Source organism: Colobus angolensis, unplaced genomic scaffold (genome assembly GCF_000951035.1).
Source record: "Colobus angolensis palliatus isolate OR3802 unplaced genomic scaffold, Cang.pa_1.0 Scaffold63, whole genome shotgun sequence".
In the NCBI taxonomy this organism is placed as follows: Eukaryota; Metazoa; Chordata; class Mammalia; order Primates; family Cercopithecidae; genus Colobus; species Colobus angolensis.
Window position 1 is genome coordinate 3,368,092 of NW_012119932.1, and position 20,852 is coordinate 3,388,943.

At 37.6% G+C, this 20,852-nt stretch overlaps 1 protein-coding gene across 1 annotated transcript in view; it reads left to right on the forward strand.

Annotated features, from left to right (window-relative positions):
* Positions 1-20,852, forward strand: part of LOC105527554 — a 74,647-nt gene that overhangs the window by 20,882 nt on the left and 32,913 nt on the right. Inside the window, exons 3-5 of the mRNA XM_011963904.1 lie at positions 7,426-7,505; positions 7,597-7,662; positions 16,345-16,432. Of these exons, the coding sequence (XP_011819294.1) occupies positions 7,426-7,505; positions 7,597-7,662; positions 16,345-16,432 (234 nt within the window). The remainder of the gene's footprint in view (positions 1-7,425; positions 7,506-7,596; positions 7,663-16,344; positions 16,433-20,852) is intronic.

A 20,852-nucleotide genomic window follows, 5' to 3' on the forward strand; every position in this document is an offset into this window, starting at 1 on the left:
GCCCGGCTAATTTTTTGTATTTTTAGTAGAGACGGGGTTTCACTGTGTTAGCCAGGATGGTCTCGATCTCCTGACCTTGTGATCCGCCCGCCGCGGCCTCCCAAAGTGCTGAGATTACAGACATGAGCTACTGTGCCCGGCTATCTCCATCTTTAAGTTGTGAGCAAGAGACTGTGCTACCTACCCCAGCAGTTGAAAACTTCCTTCTGAGAAAGGAGTGGTCTGGGAGAAATAAATGGGATTTGATACCTAACACTTCTTCCCAGCATCAACCACTGATCACCTTCTTTGAGTCTGATTGGCCAAAGAGTTTGCTTCCTCTCTCCCAGAGGCTTAAGACTTTCACATCCTAGGAAAGAAGGACCCAGGAAACGTGATTTTCCTGTAGTAGCAGCTGATCCCTTCCTCAAGTCTGCACCATCAACAGTGACTCTTTTCAAAATTGCTCTGCCCTCAGTTTTTCTCATGCGTATCTGGTAAGGGACAGGAAAAAAAATAACTTGTGAGTGAATGCAAGCTCCTCTTTTAACATGTGCCACCAGCTACTTCAGACTGCCCTGCTCACCAACATTTTCTTCAGAAGTTCTTTATATTTTAGCTCATTCTTCTTACCAGCTTGTATTGAAGCTGGCATGGTGCTGCTTCGGCTATAGATGAGACCTATGAACCGTTCATGGGTCTCGTCTCTTCTCCGAGGGTCTTGTTCCTCTTTGGAATTTAGGTTACCTGAGTGTGACCCCAGCTCTCTGATGGGTTCAAGAAAAGTTGTGATTTTGTAGTTTATCTAGATTTTTCTTGTTTTTAATGTTGGAATGGCATTTTTTACTTCCTAAGTGGGAGCCAGGAGTCTGAATTTTTTAAATAAAATGGATACAGGGCCAGGCACAGAAGCTTATGCCTGTAATATTCCAGCACTTTGGAAGGCCCAGGCAGGAGGATTGCTTGAGCCCAGGAGTTTGAGACCAGCCTGGGTAACATAGTAAGACTTCTTCTCTACAAAAAGTACAAAAATTAGCCGGGCATGATGGTGCACACCTGTAGTTCCAGTTACTTGGGCGGCAGAGGTGGGAGGATCACTTGAGCTGGGGAGGTGGAGGTTGCAGTGAGCCAAGATCATGCCTCTGCACTCCAGCCTGAGCCACGGAGCAAGACTCTGTCTTGAAGAAAAAACCCACAAAACTGATACATACTTATTATACAAAATTTGCTCAATGAAGAAATGCCAAAAGAAGAAAAATTTTAAGAAACTCCTGCCACCCAAAGATAATCACTGAAAACCTCTCTTCACCACCCTTTCAGACAAGTCTTGATGCAGATTCTCATTTTCAACAGGATACAGATAACATCGTTCCATACCATTGAATTTATATAATCAATTATATGTGCTATGTGTATTTCACCCCACAGAAGTAGCACATTTTACATAACCAATTCGTATCAATTTACCAGTGCCTTCCTGAGATATAGTTTCTTTCTTTCTTTTTTTTGTTTGCTGTTATAAACAATGACTTCATCATGTTTAATAGACACATTCCTATCACTGAAGTGCCCTGGTCACAAATTTTTTGGAGTGAATAGTTTGATAGATATGTATTCTGCTTTTGCATAGCTGACTTCCTGCAGTGAACACCTGAACACAAGATCTAGGATGGTCTAGAGCCAGATGAGAAAGCCAGGCCCAGACAGACTTTTGTGGCCTTCTGAACCTTCAAGACAGGCTTAAGAGTTGCGTATAGCCTGGATCAGCCTAAATCCTGTATGGCTTCACAGTCCAGTCATTCTACCAAGAAGCCTCAGAGCCCCTTGGCAAACATGGAGTGGCACCTTTGGGGACATCAAATGAGGAAAGTCTTGTCCTATTTTTGAAAGATTTGCCTACCTTAACAATTTTGTTAGAAGAAAATTCACAAGTGATATATGCAGATAAATGTTTTGTTTTGATTTTTGGCCCCTGTCATGACTAGTGTTTCACTGCACACAGCCTCATATCTTATTCTCAGTATTCCCAATTCTCAGTATCTTCTCTCCGAATTGTAAGTGCATGAGGTTGGTCCTCATTTCGTGTGTTTCTATCAGCTCCTCCACTCCCTGGCCACCTCCCACCCACTGGCACATTACTGGTGTTCAAAAGTAGTTATTTGCATGGCAGATTAAAAAATGTTAATGTGAGAGTCAAAGTGATTGAGGTTTTAAAGAGGAAAAATCATTCTTCATCATGATGAGTCAGAGAGACTACTTTAGTGGTAATATAAATATAGTCAATGATTTAAAGGATATAGAGGTAAAAGACAAAATACCTTTCATTAAGCCCAGAGAAAATGTCTAAGTTTCATAAGAGAGGTGTTTGTGGAAATGAAATGTACTGACTCTTGATAAGAAAAAGAAAATAGAGATGTGAGGGTAGGATAAGGAATGTAGTCAATCTTATGGCAGTTAATAAACATAATTTGCTGCTTCTGTTAATACAAACCTCGGCTACTGATTCTAATTTAGAATAGTATTTTGGTAAATTTTTAAAAATAGGAAGCAAATTTAAGAATCATAACTTCTGTTATAAATGAACCTTTATTTCTTAATTTTGTGAATTTTTATAAATGCATAAACAAATTCAAAAGAGAATGAGAAATATTTATAATAAATTATTTTAAATCACGGCTGGTAGTGGTGGCTCATGCCTGTAATCCCAGCACTTTGGGAGGCCGAGGCAGGTGGATCACCTGACGTCAGGAGTTCAAGACCAGCGTGGCCAACATGGCAAAACCCCATCTCTAATAAAAATACAAAAAATTAGCCAGGTGTGGTGTCAGGCACCTGTAATCCCAGCTACTTTGGAGGCTGAGGCAGGAGAATCACTTGAACCCAGGAGGCAGAGGTTGCAGTGAGGTGAGATCCGTGCCATTGCACTCCAGCCTGGGCAATAAGAGTGAAACTCTGTCTCAAAAAAACACACATTTTGTTAAATTACAATATATTATTATCTTTACAATTATTTAATTTGTGTTTGTGTTTTCCTATTTAGGAAGTTAATTACTTTTATTTTAATATTAACATTCATTTTCACCTCAATCTATTATCAGTCCAGTGTTTGCACCTGTCAATGAAGTGAGCACATAAAGACCAGTGTGTGTATTCCAGAGAAAGTGGAAGGTCAGCAGCTGGCAAAACAAAATGACAGTTTAATGTGGACAGAGCCAGGATTCAATAGACCATGTTGCAGCAAAGTTGAAAGTTCAACTCGAACTGGAGAGCAAACACTCTAGTCTACATGTGATGCTTTTTTCTCTCTTTTTTTAATGAAAAGAGACGTTATCTTCATCATCATAGTAGTGTTGTCGTTTGGAGAGATTGAATAATTATTTGCTTTACGGAAGATAGACTTTAGAACAGACTTATCTCTAGTTATTACATAGTTGATCATTATATGAGAGCTGGGAAAAGGGAGCCTTAAAAATTGAAACTAATTTTTACTGTACATAAATTGAAACAGAGTTTTTTTTTTTATAAGCATTCAATCACTGATGTAACTTTGAATATAGTGAAATAAGTATATTAATGTCTTTCTACATGGAAACTTATTTTGTTCTACTGATTTGTTTTCCTAATTTTCTGGGAATTAATTTTTTAAATTTGGGTTAACTTTTTTTTAGCATAATGGCAAATGTTCTCCCTGACCCTGGGCCTGGGGATCTTCCCCTGGTGATTTCCTTGGACTACTTACTGTTCATCAGATGGTAGTGAACTCACTGTCTGCCTGCTGTACTCTGAGCAAAGAGGTGGTTCAAGTCGTTTGTGCCCTTTGAGAACAAATAGGTCGAGGGATTCCAAAAAGTGTCCATTGCATGTCACTTTGGTGACCCCCAGTTTTTTGATGCCAAGGAAGGCTAATGATAACTAAGACTTCTTGTTGCTTTTGTTAAGTTGGTGGTATTGTTTCTTTGGCTTTCTTTTTGGCTAATTTACTGTCACATGGGTCTTGATAAGTGAGAGTCACTGTGCTTGTAGTGGTGGGTGATAGTTTCTTTTAAGAAGTTTGAAGTACTGTGTAGACAACTAAGGGAAGTGTTATTTGGGTAGTTATAGAACCACCAAAGGACTCTCCAGGCTTTTGGGTTCTGATGGAGTAGGAGTTAGAGTTTAGATACCTAAGGCAGGAAAAATGGGCAGGTTCAGGACTAAGTCAGTCCTGAGGGTTCTTCTATCAGGTAAATCATAATGGCAAGTCAAGCAATCACATTATTGGGTATATAACCAAAGGAATATAAATAATTCTGTTATAAAGATACATGCACACAAGTGTTCATTGCAGCATTATTCACAATAGCAAAGACATGGAATCAACCCAAATGCCCATTAATGATAGACTGAATAAACAAAAGATGGTATATATATACCATGGAACTATGCAGCCATAAAAAGGAATGAGATCATGTCCTTTGCAGGGGCATGAATGGAGCTGAAAGTGGTTATCCTCAGCAAACTAATGCAGGAACAGAAAACCAAACACCACATGTTCTCACTTCTGAGTGGATGTTGAATGCTGAGAACACGTAGACTATGGGAGGGAGCAACACACAACTGGGGCCTGTTGAGGGGAGGCATGAGAAGAGGGAGAGCATCAGAAATAATAACTAATGGATACTGAGCTTAATACCAAGGTGATGGATTGATCTGTGCAGCAAACCACCATGGCACACATTTACCTATGGATCAAACCTGCACATCCTGCACATGTACCCCAGAGCTTAAAATAAAAGTTGAAGAAGAAAAAAAATGCCAGGTTAGCCATGCCAGGGGTGGGGGCTTCCATCCCTGATCACATGCTTTTCTCTGACTATTAGTTTCATGAATGGCCTTATCCAAATCTTTAGCTTCAACCCATGTACTGAGGAATCCTAAATTATATATCTAGGATCAACCCATCTCTCAAAATCCAGGCCCTGTCTCAGTTGCTATGTTAGTCTGTTTTCATGCTGCTGATAAAGACATACCCGAGACTGGGAAGAAGAGGTTTAATGGACTTTCAGTTCCACATAACTAGGGAGGCCTCACAATCATGGCAGAAGGCAAGGAGGAGCAAGTCACGTCTTACATGGATGGCAGCAGGCAAAGAGAGAGCTTGTGCAGAGAAATTCCCATTTTTAAAACCATCAGATCTTGTGAGACCCATTCTCTATCATGAGAACAACATGGGAAAGACCCGCCACTATGATTCAGTCATCTCCCACCAGGTCTCTCCCGCAACACGTGGGAATTATGGGAGCTACAAGATGAGATTTGGGTGGGGACACAGAGCCAAACCAGTTGCCTATTACATGTTTTCATTCAAACAGGCCATGGGTACCTGAGACTCAAAGTGTTTTGGTAAATCTGAATTTATCGAAAACAAACAAACAAACAAAAGGCTAGCACACAAAATTGTTCCAATTCTTATTGTTTGTTCTTAGTGAATAGGTTCATTCTCCGTCTGCCTGCCCAAATGAGAAATTTCAGGCAGCTCTGTCCTCACTCAAAAAGTCCCCTAAATTTGACCTCTTTTGTAATTTATCTCAAATCTGCCTTCTCTACTTTAGCTCAATTTTGTTTTCTATTGTATCTCCAGTGCCGAAACAATTCTTGGCATATAATAAGCATTCAGCAAATATTTACGGAGTGAACAAAGAGGACAAGAAAAGCACTTGGCCCTGCATGAAACAGTTAATTCAGAGAACAGACAAAAATTTAAAATATATTATTTCTATAAAAAATATTTTGGGAGACATTCAAGAGAAACTTTTTTCTATTAAGCAAGGACAGGCAGCCATGAAAAAGGAACAGTCTGAACCAAAGAACAACTTATTAAAAGGAACAAATAAAACTGAAAAAAAAAGGCAATAGGCTGAATAATAAAATTGACACAACTTAAGAATTAATAATCTGGAAGATAAAGTGAAGACAATTTCCTAGAACATAGTGCAAAATGGCAGACAGAAATAACGAAAAAAGTTAAAATATGGAGGATAGATCCAAGAGATCTAGCACCTTTCTAATAGGATTTTTTTGAAAGCGAAACAGATACAATGAAAGTGAGACTATAATAAAATGCATTTTTTAAAAACTGGTATTATTAATAGGAAAATTATTTTCAGTGGGCTGCCGTGGTCTGATTGCAAATGCTACATATAAACACCGAAATATCTAAATTATATAAGACAGTGAAGACTGCCAGGGGACTATGGTTGGCATATAGTAAGTCTCAGTTCTCTTTCTTAAAGCTGCAGAAGAGCCACATTGTTATGCATTAATTTGAAAATTTATATTTACCTTGGTTTATTTTCTTGCCAGGTAAGCTATACAGCACCTATTGGGACACATGAAGAGGAAAAGATGAAAATATCAGGATCTAAGGTGTAATAATGACTAATATGACTATTATTATGAACCTAGTTATTGTTTATATTAGAAAGTAGCAATTTGCTTAGAAAGTAGCAATGACTTTGGAAGCTACACTGAGAATTAGCCTTATGAAGAGACAGAGGACCTGATTGCCTCATTAGTATGATTCTGTAGCACATCCCTGCCACATCCACAGAAGTCTCTCTCATTCATGATATGCCTACAATTCATCTATTAGAGATTCATTCCTTTTGCTGAAACTTCATCCTCTTGCAAAATATAAACATTATTGATAAATGGCATAAAGATCTACTGTGAGTTGGTAAGATCCTTTCTTGAGAACTGTTTTGATAGAAGGAAGAAATGAGTAACTGGGGGAAGCTGCTTCCTATGACAAAGAGATGGCGAGACCACAGTAAGTGAAGGAAAACACAATTTACAAAACACAATATACAATTTACAAAAAGGGGCAGCTTGTGCGGCTGATGAAGATAAATTTTGGTTGCTTTGTAATATTGTTTAGAGCTCACTGCTTCTAAGTTCACCATTTACAGGAAATAGAGGCATGGGATCTTAAACCGTTCCTATGTTTGGTAATTTACAAGTGAATATAACTCATTGTTCTCTTGAAAAGAATTTTTTTTTTTTGAGACAGGGTCTCGTTCTGTCATCCAGGCTGAAGTGTGGTGACGTGATCACAGCTCACTGCAGCTTTGACCTCCTGGGCTTATGTAATTCTCCCTTCTCAGCCTTCCAAGTAGCTGGGACTACAGGTGCACACCACCATGCCTTGCTAATTTTTAATTTTTTGTAGAGACAAGGTCCCACTATATTGCCCAAACTGGTCTAAAACTCCTAGGCTCAAGCCATCCTCCCACCTTGGCTTCCCAGAATGTTGGGATTACAGGTGTGAGTCACCGTGCCCTGCCTCAAATTATTTTTGATAGTAATTAGAATATATATACTATTTACAGAAATAGTCTTTTCAGATTTATGGAGAAACAAGATATATTGTTTGTGTAATTAACTTTGTGATATATTTTCTATTGAAAGGTTGACGACAAACAAGCTTTGGAGTCTCAAATAGAAGCATTAAAGGCAAATTTAGAGAACGAGAAACAGAAGGTGGAAAGGTACTGGTAACAGAGTGAAAGGCACTGGTAATGAGACATAATGTGCATTTGTAACTAATGCAATATTTAACCATCTGTAAATTTATTATAGGTTTAGGAAGGAAGCAGAACGACTAAGCAAAAGCTGGGAAAAGAGATTCTTTATTCTCAGGAACAGGTATGGTGTGATATATACAAATTCTATTTCTAAAAACGTGACTAATCATCCTTTAAGGAAGTTGTGAACCTTGCAACTTTTTTACATATTAATGTTAAATCACCTCATATACTTCCACAAGAAATGCAAAATGATTGGTCTAAAATAGAAGAGTAATCAAAATCACTGAGAAGTGAAATCATTCGAGGTGTTTTCATTCCCTATCTGTGTTTCTGTTTTAAAAGATCAGCAGGACAGACAGACTCTCTTATTACCTGGTTTAATCAGACCTATTTAGTCATCTTCTTTCATAGGGCTATTAAAACCTTTTCCTGCTCATTTGCACACAATGATATGTAACTAGTTTGTATTGTCTTTATAAAGTTGCTTTATATATCAGATCCTCTACCAGACACAACAGCTCCAATTCCTCAACCTCTCAGATCTGTTTTTCACTCACATAAACATTTTATTTCTCTTCCCAATATCCTCTTTGCCTTTTTCAAAATGGAGGAAGTGAAACTGTAAAATTCTGAAAAGGACAAAGATGATGTATGTTGAAAAAATGCTTATTTTTTCCCTTACCCTAACATGTTAACATTAAAAATCTGTCTTCTGTTTAGTTATGTTCTGCCATAATTTCCCCCAGATTCTCTTCCTTAACACGTGTGGGAAGTTCTTTTACAATATTCTTTCACAGTCAAGCATCATCCAGGCACGATGGATTTAATGTTGGTCTGGTGCAGGCCATCGGAGGTCAAACTTGAAGCTTACACATGAGATCTTGGAATGGCAATGCCCTGCGTTTGCAATGTATTTCATAAGCACATACTATGGATTTTGTCTGTATAAACTTCTGTACCCGGCTATGTATATTATATGGGAATAATTCATCCTAAGTAAGGGGGCACAAAGAATCCACGCCAAGACAGAAAAAACATAGGATTGAGAGCAAAAACACCTTGTAGTAAAATGTTCTGCCTTGTTCTGTTTGGTGCTGAAATGATCTCCTACCTGTGTTTCATGTATGTGCTGAAAAGCATTTTGTGCTGTGTAAAATGTGCATATTAACACCTGCCCTGTCTCACATGGTTATTTAAGAACAGAATGTAGATGCATGTGAGACAAAAGAAAATGTAAATATTCACTTTATTTCATTTCCCTGCACATAGATTTTGAATTATCTCTAGTGCTAAATAAAATGACTTTCCCTTATTTATTTCCTTAGGGTTCACTTTCATCCTTAAGATTTACCTTGTCTCTGACCCTACGGGATTTACGCTGTTATTCAATGATGATTTACGAGAATGTATCAGTTTTACTGTTTTTTTGTTTTGTTTTGTTTTTGAGAGGGAGTTTTTGCTTTTGTTGCCCAGGCTAGAGTGCAGTGGCGCAATCTCGGCTCACTGGAACCTCCATCTGGGTTCAAGTGATTCTCTGGCCCCAGCCTTCTGAGTAGCCAGGATTACAGGTGCCCACCACCATGCCTGCCTAATTTTCTTTTTTGTGTTTTTAGTAGAGATGGAGTTTAAAGTTTTACTTCTAATTGATTTTCTATTAACCAAGATGTTGACAATCATATTAATCGTTTTGGTCTCTGCAGACTTTATATTGATATCTAAATATTTAGGAAAGCAGAAGTATTTATTACTATACACTTTCTATGTTTTCTCATTTAACCAACTAATTGGGACATTGTAGATTATGTCTGTCTACTTAGGCTGCAGCTGCAGTTATTAATTCAATGTGGCATATACAGCACCGTAGAGAGTGCATTTGTATAGAGTACTTCATCGTGGTGTGGTATGGAGATTAATTGTGCAGTCACAGACTTACGTGGGCTAACATGGTAATTTCATTTTACTGTAACTGATCCTAGATTAGATGCACTCATTTTTGTTTAGTAGAGGAAAAACCTCACCTTAGCCGGTCAAGATCAGAGTCCAACTCAATGGTTTCTCAGTCAATTCATGATTTATATTGGGTCCCAGTCCAGTTCAGGGTTTCATTTCCAAGCTCCTTTTCCAACTCTGCTGAGTTCTTATTTCCAGGAAGATTGAATGTGAGCAGTGCTGACAAGGGTGGGGATAGTCCTTCCTCTGGGTGTGCCAAGCCAGGTGCAGCTGCTGATGTCATCATTATTGCACAAACAATATGCAGGTGTGGCACATCAGCTTTGGAACATATCCCTACCTGGCTAATGCCACAGTGATGCCGCTGTTCCCACCTCCACACCAGGCAGCAATCCACATGCATCCACCTGAGCCACCTCTGTTCTGCCTGATGGGCTCCAGGCCAGATGGATTCACTTTTGCCCACTACGCTTACCAAGCACATAAATGTTACAGGTGGTTCCCGTGCCACTCTGGCTTGCATATATAGAAGAGGTCCATGCACACATCCCTTCTCCTGCCCTCCCCTCCTCTCCCCACCCGCCTCAACTCAGAGCACTAGATTGCCATACCAGAGAGAATGCAAACATCAGAAATCTAGATAGGGCATGCAAGGTGAAGGCCCACTCTGCTCATGTAGTCCCCTCACCTTGGAACCCGCTGTAAACAGAAACTCTACACTGCTCCTTACTTCAACAAAGTGAACACCTCTGTCCTCACCACACAGGTAAAGAAAGAAGGAATTAGCAGTAGCTTCATGGTCCCTGTTGCCCATCCAGCGCCTGTCACCTCTCCTCCCAATTAGCAAATATTCTGAATTGAATGCTTATCATTCCCTTGGGGAAAGTTTTCAATAACATTCAATTTGTCATAAAAATTGGGCTATTCCAATTTTCAGTTTCTTCTAATCAGTTCGATAATTTATGTTGTCTTGTATGTTTGGGAATTTTCTTATTTCATTGAATTGTCTATTGATATAAAGTTATTCATAATATCATCATATTATATATATAAATGACAGTCATGTGTCACTTGATGACAGGGATGCATTCTGAGAAACATGTCATTAGGCAATTTCATCATTGTGTGAGCATCTTAGAGTGTGCTTACACAGCTAGATGGCATAGCCTACCACACACCTAGGCTATATGGTATAGCCTATTGCTCCTAGGCCGCAAACCTGCACAGCAGGAGACTGTAACTGAATACTGTAAGCAATTGTAACACAATGGTAAGTGTTTATGCATCTAAATATACCTAAACATAGAAAAGATACAGTGAAAATGCAGTATAAAAGATAAAGAATGGTCCACCTGTGTAAGGCACTCACCACGAATGGAGCGTGCAGGAGTGGAAGTTGCTCGGGTGAGCCAGTGGTGAGTGAATGTGAAGGCCTAGGACATTACCATACACTACTGTAGATTTTGTAAACACTAGACACCCAGGCTACACTAGATTTACAAAAAATATACATATATTTTTTCAATAACCAATTAGCCTTAGCTTACTGTAATTTTTTTACTTTATAAACTTTCTAATTGTTAAAACTTTTTGACTCTTATGTAATAACACAGCTTTAAACACAAACATATTGTACAGCTATATAAGATTATCTTTTCACGTGCTGGTGCACACCTGTAGTCCCAGCTACATGGCAGCCTGACAGGTGGGAGGATCACTTGAGCCCAGGAGGTTGAGGCTGCAGTAAGTTGGGATCATGCCTTGCACTCCAACCTGGGTGACAGAGTAAGACCCTGTCTCAAATATATGTGTATAATTTTTTCCTTTATATTCTTATTCTTTAAGCTTTTGTCTGTGTTTAAATTTTTTTATTTTTATTTTTTACTTTTTAAACTTTTTTGTTAAAAACTAAGATACAAACACATACACTAGTCTAGGCCTGCACAGGGTCGGGATTGTCAAGATGTTACTAGGCAGTGAGAACTTTTCAGCTCCATTATAATCTTGTGGGACCACCATTGTATATTCAGTCCGTCTTTGACTGAACATCATTATGCAGTGCATGACTGTATCTGTAAGATCTGGTGATGTCCCTTTTTCATTCCTGATATTTGTGTTTCATTCCCAAGAATTTGTGTATTTCTCCTTTTTTCTTAGTCTGTTGGGAGTTATCAATTTTGTGTTGTTTATTTCAAAGAAATAATTGCCTTTGCTGAACTTTTCTCATATGTCTTTTCATTGACTTTTTAAAATTTTAATTTTAATTAAAAAATTTTTTTTCCTTTCTAACTTTTATTTTAGGTCAGGGGGTATGTGTGCAGGTTTGTTACATGGGTAACTTGCATGTCGTAGGGATTTGGTGTACAGATAATTTTGTCACCCAGGTAATTAGCATAGTACCTGATAGGTAGTGTTTCAATCCTCACTCTCTTCCAAACCTCCACCCTCAAGTAGGCCCTGATGTCTGTTGTTCCCATCTTTGTGTCTATGTGTACTCATTGTTTTGCCCCCACTTATAAGTGTGAACATGGGGGGTCTGGTTTTCTGTTCCTGTGTTAGTTCGTTTAGGATAATGGCCTCCAGCTCCATCCACGTTGCTGCAAAGGACATGATTTCTTCTTTTTTATGACTGTGCAGTATTCTATTGTGTATATGTATCATATTTTTAAATCCAGTTTACCATTGATGGGCATCTAAGTTGATTTCATGTCTTTGCTATTGTGAACAGTGCTGCAATGAACATACATGTGCATGTGTTCTTATGGTAGGACAATTTATACTCCTTTGGGTATATACTCAGCAGTGGAGTTGCTGGATCAAAGAGTAGCTCTATTTTAAGTTCTTTGAGAAATCTCAGACTGGTTTTCACAGTGGCTGAACTATTTACATTCCCATCAACAGTGTGCAAGGGTCCCCTTTTCTCCACATCCTCACCGTCACTCGTTATCTTTTGTCTTTCTGGTAATAGCCATTCCAACAGGAGTGAAGTGATATCTTATTGTGGTGTTGATTTGCATTTTTCTGATGAGGACTGATATTGAGCAATTTTTCACATACTTGGCCATTTGTGTGTCTTCTTTGGGGAAATGTCTATTCAGTTCCTTTGTCCATTTTAAAATCGGGTTGTTTTCTTGCTGTTAAACTGAGTTTCTTGTATATTTTGGATATTAACCCCTTATCAGATGTATGGCTTGCAAATGTTTTCTTCCGTTCCTTAAGTTGCCTTTCCATGTTGTTGTTTTTTTGCTGTGAGGAAGCTTTATAGTTTGAAATAATCCTACTTATTCATTTTCGTTTTCGTTGCTTGTGCACCTCGTATCATATTCAAAAAATCATTGCCAAGGGCCAACATGAAAAAGCTTTTTCTCCTATGTTTTCTTCTAAGAATTTTATGGTTTCAGGACTTATGTTTAGGCCTTTAATCCATTTTGAGTTAATTTTTGTGTACTGTGTAATATAGGGGTCTAATTTCATCCTTTGGCATGTAGATATCCTGTTTCTTCAACATCATTTATTGAAGAGATTATCCTTTCCCCCATTGTGTATTCTTGTCACTCTTGTCAAAAATTAGTTGACCATATATGCATGAGCTTATTTCTGAGCTCTCTAATCTGTTCCATTGGTCTAAGTGTCTATTTTCATGTCAGTACAATCACATTTTGATTACTATAGCTGTGTAACATAGTTTCAAATCAGGAAGTGAGCTGCCTCCAGCTTTGTTCTTTTTTCTCAAAAGTGATTTGGCTATTTGGGGTCTTTTATGGTTCCATAAAATTTTAGGATTATTTTTCCTACTTCTGTGAAAACTGCCATTGCAATTTTGGTAGCAATTGCATTTAATCTGTAGATTACTTTGGGTAGTATAGACATCTTGACAATATTACTTATTTTAATTCATGAATACAAGATACCATTTTATTTATTTGTATCTAACTTCTTTCTTCAGCGCTTTATAGTTTTCAAGATACAGATCTTTTACCTCGTTGGTTAAATTTATACCCAAGTACTTTATTTTTTGATGCTATTATAAATGGAATTTTTAAAAAATTTCTTTTTGGATAGCTCATTGTTGGTATATAGAAACGCAATTGATTTTTGTATGTTTATTTTGTATCCTGTAACTTTACTGAATTCATTTATTAGCTCTGATGGTTTTTTGATAGAGTAATTGACTTTTGCTTTTATCTTGTTTCCTTCTACTTTTTAATGTTTTATTTGCTGTCTTTTTACTAGATTTCAGAAAGGAAGCCTAGATCATTGATTTTTCAGACTTCCTTTCTTTGAATATATGCATTTAACACTACATATTTTCTTCTAAGTATTGTTTGAGCTGCCTCCCACAAGTTGTGACATATAATATATTTATTATCACTCAAACAAAATATTTTCTAAATTCATTTTGATTTCTTCTTTGATCCATGGGTAATTTAGAAGTAATATGGGCTGGGCACAGTGGCTCATGCCTGTAATCCCAGCACTTTGAGAGACCAAGGCAGAAGGATTGCTTGAGCTCAGGAGTTTGAGACCAGCCTGGGCAACAAAGTGAAACCCATCTCTACAAAAAATAAAACAATTAGCTGGGTGTCGTGGCATGCACCTGTGGTCCCAGCTACATGGGAGGCTGAGGCAGGAAGATTGCTTGAACCCATGACGAGGCAAGGCTGCAGTAAGCCCTGTTCATGCCACTGCACTCTAGCCTGGGTGACAGAGTGAGACCTTTTCTCAAGAAAAAAGGAAGTAATATGTTTTATTTCCAGTAAGTTGAAGATTTGCTAGTTATATTTCCAGTTTAATTCTCTTGTGCTCAGAGTACTTACTCTGAATAATTTTAATCTGTTAAAATGTCTTCATGTTTGTTTTATGACTCAATTTATGGCCAAGTTTTTAAAACGTTTTTATTCTTGAAAAGAATGAAAAATGTTATCATTGATGGGTGCAGAGTTCTAAATATTTCAATGAGGTCAACCTATTAATTTTGTTGTTTCTATCTTTTACGTAATTATTAATTTTTTGTCATTATATCCAAGTATTAAGATAGAAGTATTAAATTTTCTACCATAATTATAGATGTATCTATTTCTTAATTTGTCCATTTTTGCTTTACATAGTTTACATCTTAGTTGTTGAGTACCCACAATTTAGATTCTAATCTCATCTTGTGAAGTTATCAGTAATACTTATCATTATGAAATGTTTTTATCTTTAGTAATGCTCCTTACCTTAATGTCTGCTTAACTATCAGTTAAGAGTACATGGTGTATTTTTTTCCAACTTTTTTCTTTCAGCCTATCTTATTTCTATATTTGAATGTGTTTCTTGTAATCAGCATGTAATTGGATTTTTAACCTAATCTGTCAGCTTTATTTTATTTAATTGGCATACTTTATTTACTTTTAGTGAAAATACTATGGTTGGGTTTGTATTTACTACATAACAAGTTGTTTTCTATTTGATTGACCTGTTTTATATTTCTCCTTCTCTCTTTTTTGCCTTGTTTTGAACCAATCAACCTTTTTTATTCCACATTTTCTTTTATTAATTTGTTATTCATTTTCTTTTTTAGAAATTTCTCCTTTGTAAAGTTTTCTTAGCTTATTGCCGAGATCATGCCCCTGCACTACAGCCTGGGTGACAGAGCAAGACTCTGTCTCAAAAAAAAAAAGAAAGGTAGCACATGTTTGACCCTGAGTAGTTTTATCAATCTGTTTCCTGCCTGTAGAATTTTGGGAATCCAATAACCTTCTTTCATGTATTTCCCTTCTGTGTCCTTTTCAGTGCAATCCGGCAGTGTTGTTGCTGATATAACATTTTCAAAATCTTACGGGTCTCCCATATTTGTCATGGGAAGTCACTTCATTAGGAGGCTCCTTCTCAGATCTTTCCTAGATAATCTCATCTCTATTTTGCACTCTACTGAGATGGCTGAAGGGATGTCACACATCTAATCTCTTCAAAGAGTCTTTTGTGTGAGTAAATGCTGTGATTTTTGTTCCTTGCTGGACTCTAGCTAATGGTTGTCCAGCTATTCTCTTGCTTCCTGTACAGAGTATGTCTTCCTGACAGCAAATCTCCTAATTTTAGCATCATTTGTGATCAAGATAGGCTAAGAATTTCCCAAATAGCTAATATACGTGTGATGTTTCAACACAGTCTAGTTCTTATTATCTTTGATGTGTGATTTCTCCAATCCTAAGTCAACAGGAGCTCTTTCAAGCTGATTACTGTGTTCTTTTGGCATAACCTTTGATGACTTTGTTGAATTCTGGTAGAATAAAATGTCCCAGGTTCATTCTGTGCATTTATTGCTTTAGATCTAGAAACAGTCATTTCTGAAAGATGCCCTGAATTATTTTAGTGAGAAATGCTTTTTGAAATCACAGTCTAGGCAGCAGGGGTGATCATTGCCATTACTTCTCTGCCTTTTCCGAGCTGAAAAACATGTAAGTTTTGTGTGTGTGTGTGTGTGTTTTGTTTTTTTGTCAGACAGGGTCTCACTCTGTCACCCAGGCTGAAGTGCAGTGGTGCAATCACAGCTCACTGCTGCCTTGACCTCCCAGGATCAGATGAATCTCCTACCTCAGCCTTCTGAATTGCTGGGACTACAGGCATGTACCACCATGACTGGTTATTTTTTTTTTATTGTTTGTAGAGGTGGGGTTTTGCCATTTTGCCCAGGCAACACATAGTTTTAAAAATGAAAGAGATAGTATGTTCATGCTCATATTTTTAAACTTTTATTTGGTAATATTTTACAATTTTAATGTAGTTTCCTACCTCATGAACATAATGCTTATTTGCTTTCTCCTGTGGTTTACATATATTTTAAGTTTCATCATTTTTTAAATTTCAGCTTTCATGTCCTTAAGAATGAGATGTTTACAAGGCATACACTGTTTCGTCAGTTTGCAGTGCTTGCTGACACATCCTTCAATTATATTGTAAGTGCATGTAATGTTTAGATGCTATTTGTCTCTTTGAATATACCTATCTGTTTCTGTTCTCGTTTAAGGTTTATCGAGCCCCTGTCATTACAGGCTGTAGAGATAGTACAAGGCAGTCACTGCTAGATGCTGAGGGTGTAAGACACCAAGTGCCTGAACCCAAAGAGCTCAGTCCAGTGTGAGAGGTAGATGTGTAAACAAATTGCTACAGCGCAATATGGTTGAGCTACAATAGGGGCAAGTATAAATTTCAGAGGAGGGGACACTCATTTTGCCTGGAGCATATCTGTTAGTCTGCCCTTGTGGCCATGGATGTAATATTGGGAAATATCAAAGCTCAGAGTGTAAGCTTCCAGTGACATCCAAAGGGGAAAAAAGAAGATAGGAAAATCCATTCCTAGTGCCAAGCCATTCAGTTTCACATTAGAGGTCATGTAATAGATAAAGCCCAATTCTGTATTATGCTATTATTTAACTATTTGACTCACTGTTTTCATCTGGGGGCTCTAAATGTTAAGGTAAATGATGCCCAGTATAGAAATATATCCAGAAAATTTTAATTACTAAGTAAACCAAAATGAGACAAACTTTATTGAGAACCTGCTATGATGCTAAGTGGTCTGAGAACAAGTCGGGTTTGTGGGGAAGGGCCTAAGAAACATAAAATATATAAATATATGCTCTTTTTTTTTTTTGCTTCAAGAGGCATACAATCTAAAATCATCTTCTTTCTGAAATTTTTTTCAACATTTGTCACTTTAAGACCATTTTCTAAATTTAAGTTGCTGCAGGAGATCAAATAACTTAAGTACACTTGCAAGATAATATTAAATTAATTCCTGTTTATAACTAAGTTTATATAGTAACATTGCTGAGGATTTTAATACTTGATTTATTTGAAATGTTCCTGAACTGATCTATGTAGATAAGAATATATATAGTGTCATTTTTCCCTTCTTGGTTTTTCCTCTTCTCACTTGCAGGTTACAATTTTAGTTGGAGTAATCTCATTTTAGAAATTTAATCAGTTAAGCAAATAAAACATTGGAGGATCCAGAAGAATATGGTGTCACTCAAAATCAGGCTTTTTTGAGATTGTTAGCTGGTAACATTTTCTAGTCCAAATTTGAATTATCTAGGCTTTATGAAGCAGACTTCTAAATCTCAAAATTATACCAATTCAAGCACATGAGTAGATCCAGTATTTTTCCTGAGAACAATCTTGGCCCTGCCCTCAAGTGGCCATGCAATTCACCTTCCCGTGGAAGTGGGTGGAGCTCCATCTGGTCTAGAATCCATCCATGTGCCACTGTTTTCCTGGATTCAAAGTTTATGAATCTTCATGTATACATCCATACAGTATGTTGACACATGAGATACCCATCAGAGTGTATACAGATTTTCAAATACTTAAGAAAAACTGATGGGGAAGGGGAGAGAAAGAGTAAGCTAGTGAATGTGTGAGTTTTAGATCCACTAACACTGTCCCTTGGTTCCCTCTCTCTAGTCATTCATCCACCCTACGAACATTTGTTGAGTATACATAGGTACTAAGCATCAAGCTACATGCTGAGTGTAACACAGTGAACAAGACAAAAATGGCTCTTAGATTCACAAACTGTGAATTCCATGAGGTGACAGACTGGTCCATCTTATAAACTATTTTACCCGCAGAGCTTAGATAGTGCCTGACCTACAGTGTGGAAAAGATAGGCATTAATAGGGAAATATCGGAATTTAAATTACAGATTTGGATAAATGCTGTGAAATAAAAAGTTTGGTATGATCTTACTATTGGGGTATATTTTACATATGGTTAAATGCGCAAATATTAAGTGTACCATTTGAAGAGTTTTGCTTTGTAACCATCATGTAAGTCAAGGCATTGAACATTTCCATCATCCCTTCAAGCTCCCTCATGTCCCTTTGCAGATAATACATTGCCCCCATCACCACACCAAATAAGCTTTGTTTTGATTTCTATCACTACAGGTTAGTTTTGCCTTTTCTTAAATTTATGTAAATGGACTCATACAGTTTATACTCACTTATGTCTGGCCCATTTTACACAGCACAGTGCTTTTAAGATTCACCTGTGTTATTGCATGTACCCATGGCAGTTGTTCCTTCTTAAGTTCCTTTGTAATGCTGAGTAGCGTTCTATTGCATGAATAAACCACAATTTGTTTATCCATTTTGCCTTGTTGGACAAATGGGCTCTTTCCAGTTAGGACTGTTAAGAAAAAAAAAAAAAAAAAAAATCTGCTATAAACATTTGCTTACAAATTACTTGTGAAAGTATGTTTTAATATATCTCAGGTAGGAGAGGAATGGTGAGGACACAGGAAGTGTGTGTGTTTAACTGCATAAGAAACCACAAAGACGCATGCATGCACATGTTCATTGCTGCACCATTCACAATAGCCAAAGACATGGAATCAACCTAAATGCCTATCAACGGTAGACCGGACAAAGAAAATGTGGTACATATACACCATGGAATATGATGCAGCCATAAAAAAAGAACAAAGTCATGTCCTTTGCAGCAACATGAATGGAGCTAGAGGCCATTATTCTAAGTGAACTAACACAGAAGCAGAAAACCAAATACCACATGTTCTCACTTATAAATGAGAGCTAAACATTGAGTACACATGGACACAAAGAAAGGAACAACAGACATGGGGGCCTACTTGAGGGTGGAGGTGGGAGGAGAGTGAGGATTGAAAAACTACCTGTTGGATACTGTGCTTACTCCCTGGGTAATGAAGTAATCTGAACACCAAACCCCCATGACACGCAATTTACCTGTGTAACAAACCTGCCCATGTACCCCCTAAACCTAAAATAAAAGTTGTTTTTCTGTTTTGTTTTGTTTTGTTTTGAGACAGAGTCTTGCTCTGTCACCCAGGCTGGAGTACAATGGCACGATCTCGGCTCACTGCAACCTCCGCCTCCTGGGTTTAAGCCATTCTCCTGCCTCAGCCTCCTGAGTAGCTGGGATTACAGGCATGTGCCACCAAGCCTGGCTAATTTTTGTGTTTTAATAGAGATGGGTTTCACCATGTTGGCCAGGCTGATCTCGAACTCCTGACCTCAGGGATCCAACCGCCTTGGCCTCCCAAAGTGCTGGGATTACAGGTGTGAGCCACCACGCCCGGCCAAAGATTTTTACAAAAAATAAACAACAAAATTGCCACTACTCCAAAGTAACTACGTCATTTTACCCTCATACCAGCAATCTTTGAGAGTTCCACTTGTTCCACATCCCCACCAACTTGATATTATTAGGTTTTTTTGTTTTGTTTTGTTTTGAGACAGAGTCTCACTCTGTCGCCAGGCTGGAGTGCAGTGGCACAATCTCGGCTCACTGCAACCTCCGCCTCCCGGGTTCAAGCAGTTCTCTGCCTCAGCCTCCTGAGTAGCTGGGATTACAGGCACCCGCCACCATGCCAGACTAATTTTTGTATTTTTAGTGGAGACGGGTTTCACCATGTTGACCAGGCTGGTCTTGAACCCCTGCTCATGATCCACCCGCCTTGGCCTCCCTAAGTGCTGCCATTACAGGCATGAGCCGCAGTGCCCGGCCAATATTGTTAGTTTTTAAATTTTAACCATTTTAAAATGTTATCTCATTGTAATTTTAATTTGCATTTCCCTAATTAATGACGTTGAGCATCTTTTCACGTGCTGATTGATCATTCTTAGGTCTTCTTTTTTGAAGGATCTACTTAAGACTTTTTAAAAACTTGTGGCTAAATGCACATAACAGAAAATTTGTCATTTCAACCATTTTTAAATGTACAGTTCAGTAGTGTCGCAAACATCCAAATTGTTCAACCAAATTCCAGAACTCTTTTCCATCTTGCAAAAGTGAGGCTTCACTCTCATTTAAAAAATAACTGCCCATTCCTCTATTCCTGCACTTTTGTCAATTTTTAACTGTTATTGAGTTGTAGCATTTTGTTAAATATTCTGAATACAAGTCCTTTGTCAGATTTATGTATTACAAACATTTTTTCCTCAGTCTATAATTTTCCCTTCTATTTTCTGAACGGTGTCCTTTGAAGGTCAGATATTTTTATTTTAATGAAGACAACTTAGTTATTTTTTCTGTGGCAGATTGTGTTCTCTGTGTCTGTGATGATATCTCACATTCTGTGTGTATTTCTTATAATATTGATCTTGTCTTTTTTTGTTGAATTTCACCTGTTCTGTTTTTCTAGATCAATTGACTGTATGTATGAGTCTATTTCTAACTACACTATTCTTTTCCATTGGTTTATTTGTCAGTCATTTTGCCAATATCACACTGTCTTAATTAACATAGCTTTCTAGCTAGTAAATCTTGAAATTGGGTAATGTAAATCCTTTTATTTATTTATTTTTTTCAGCCTTTTTTTTTTTTTTTTTTTTT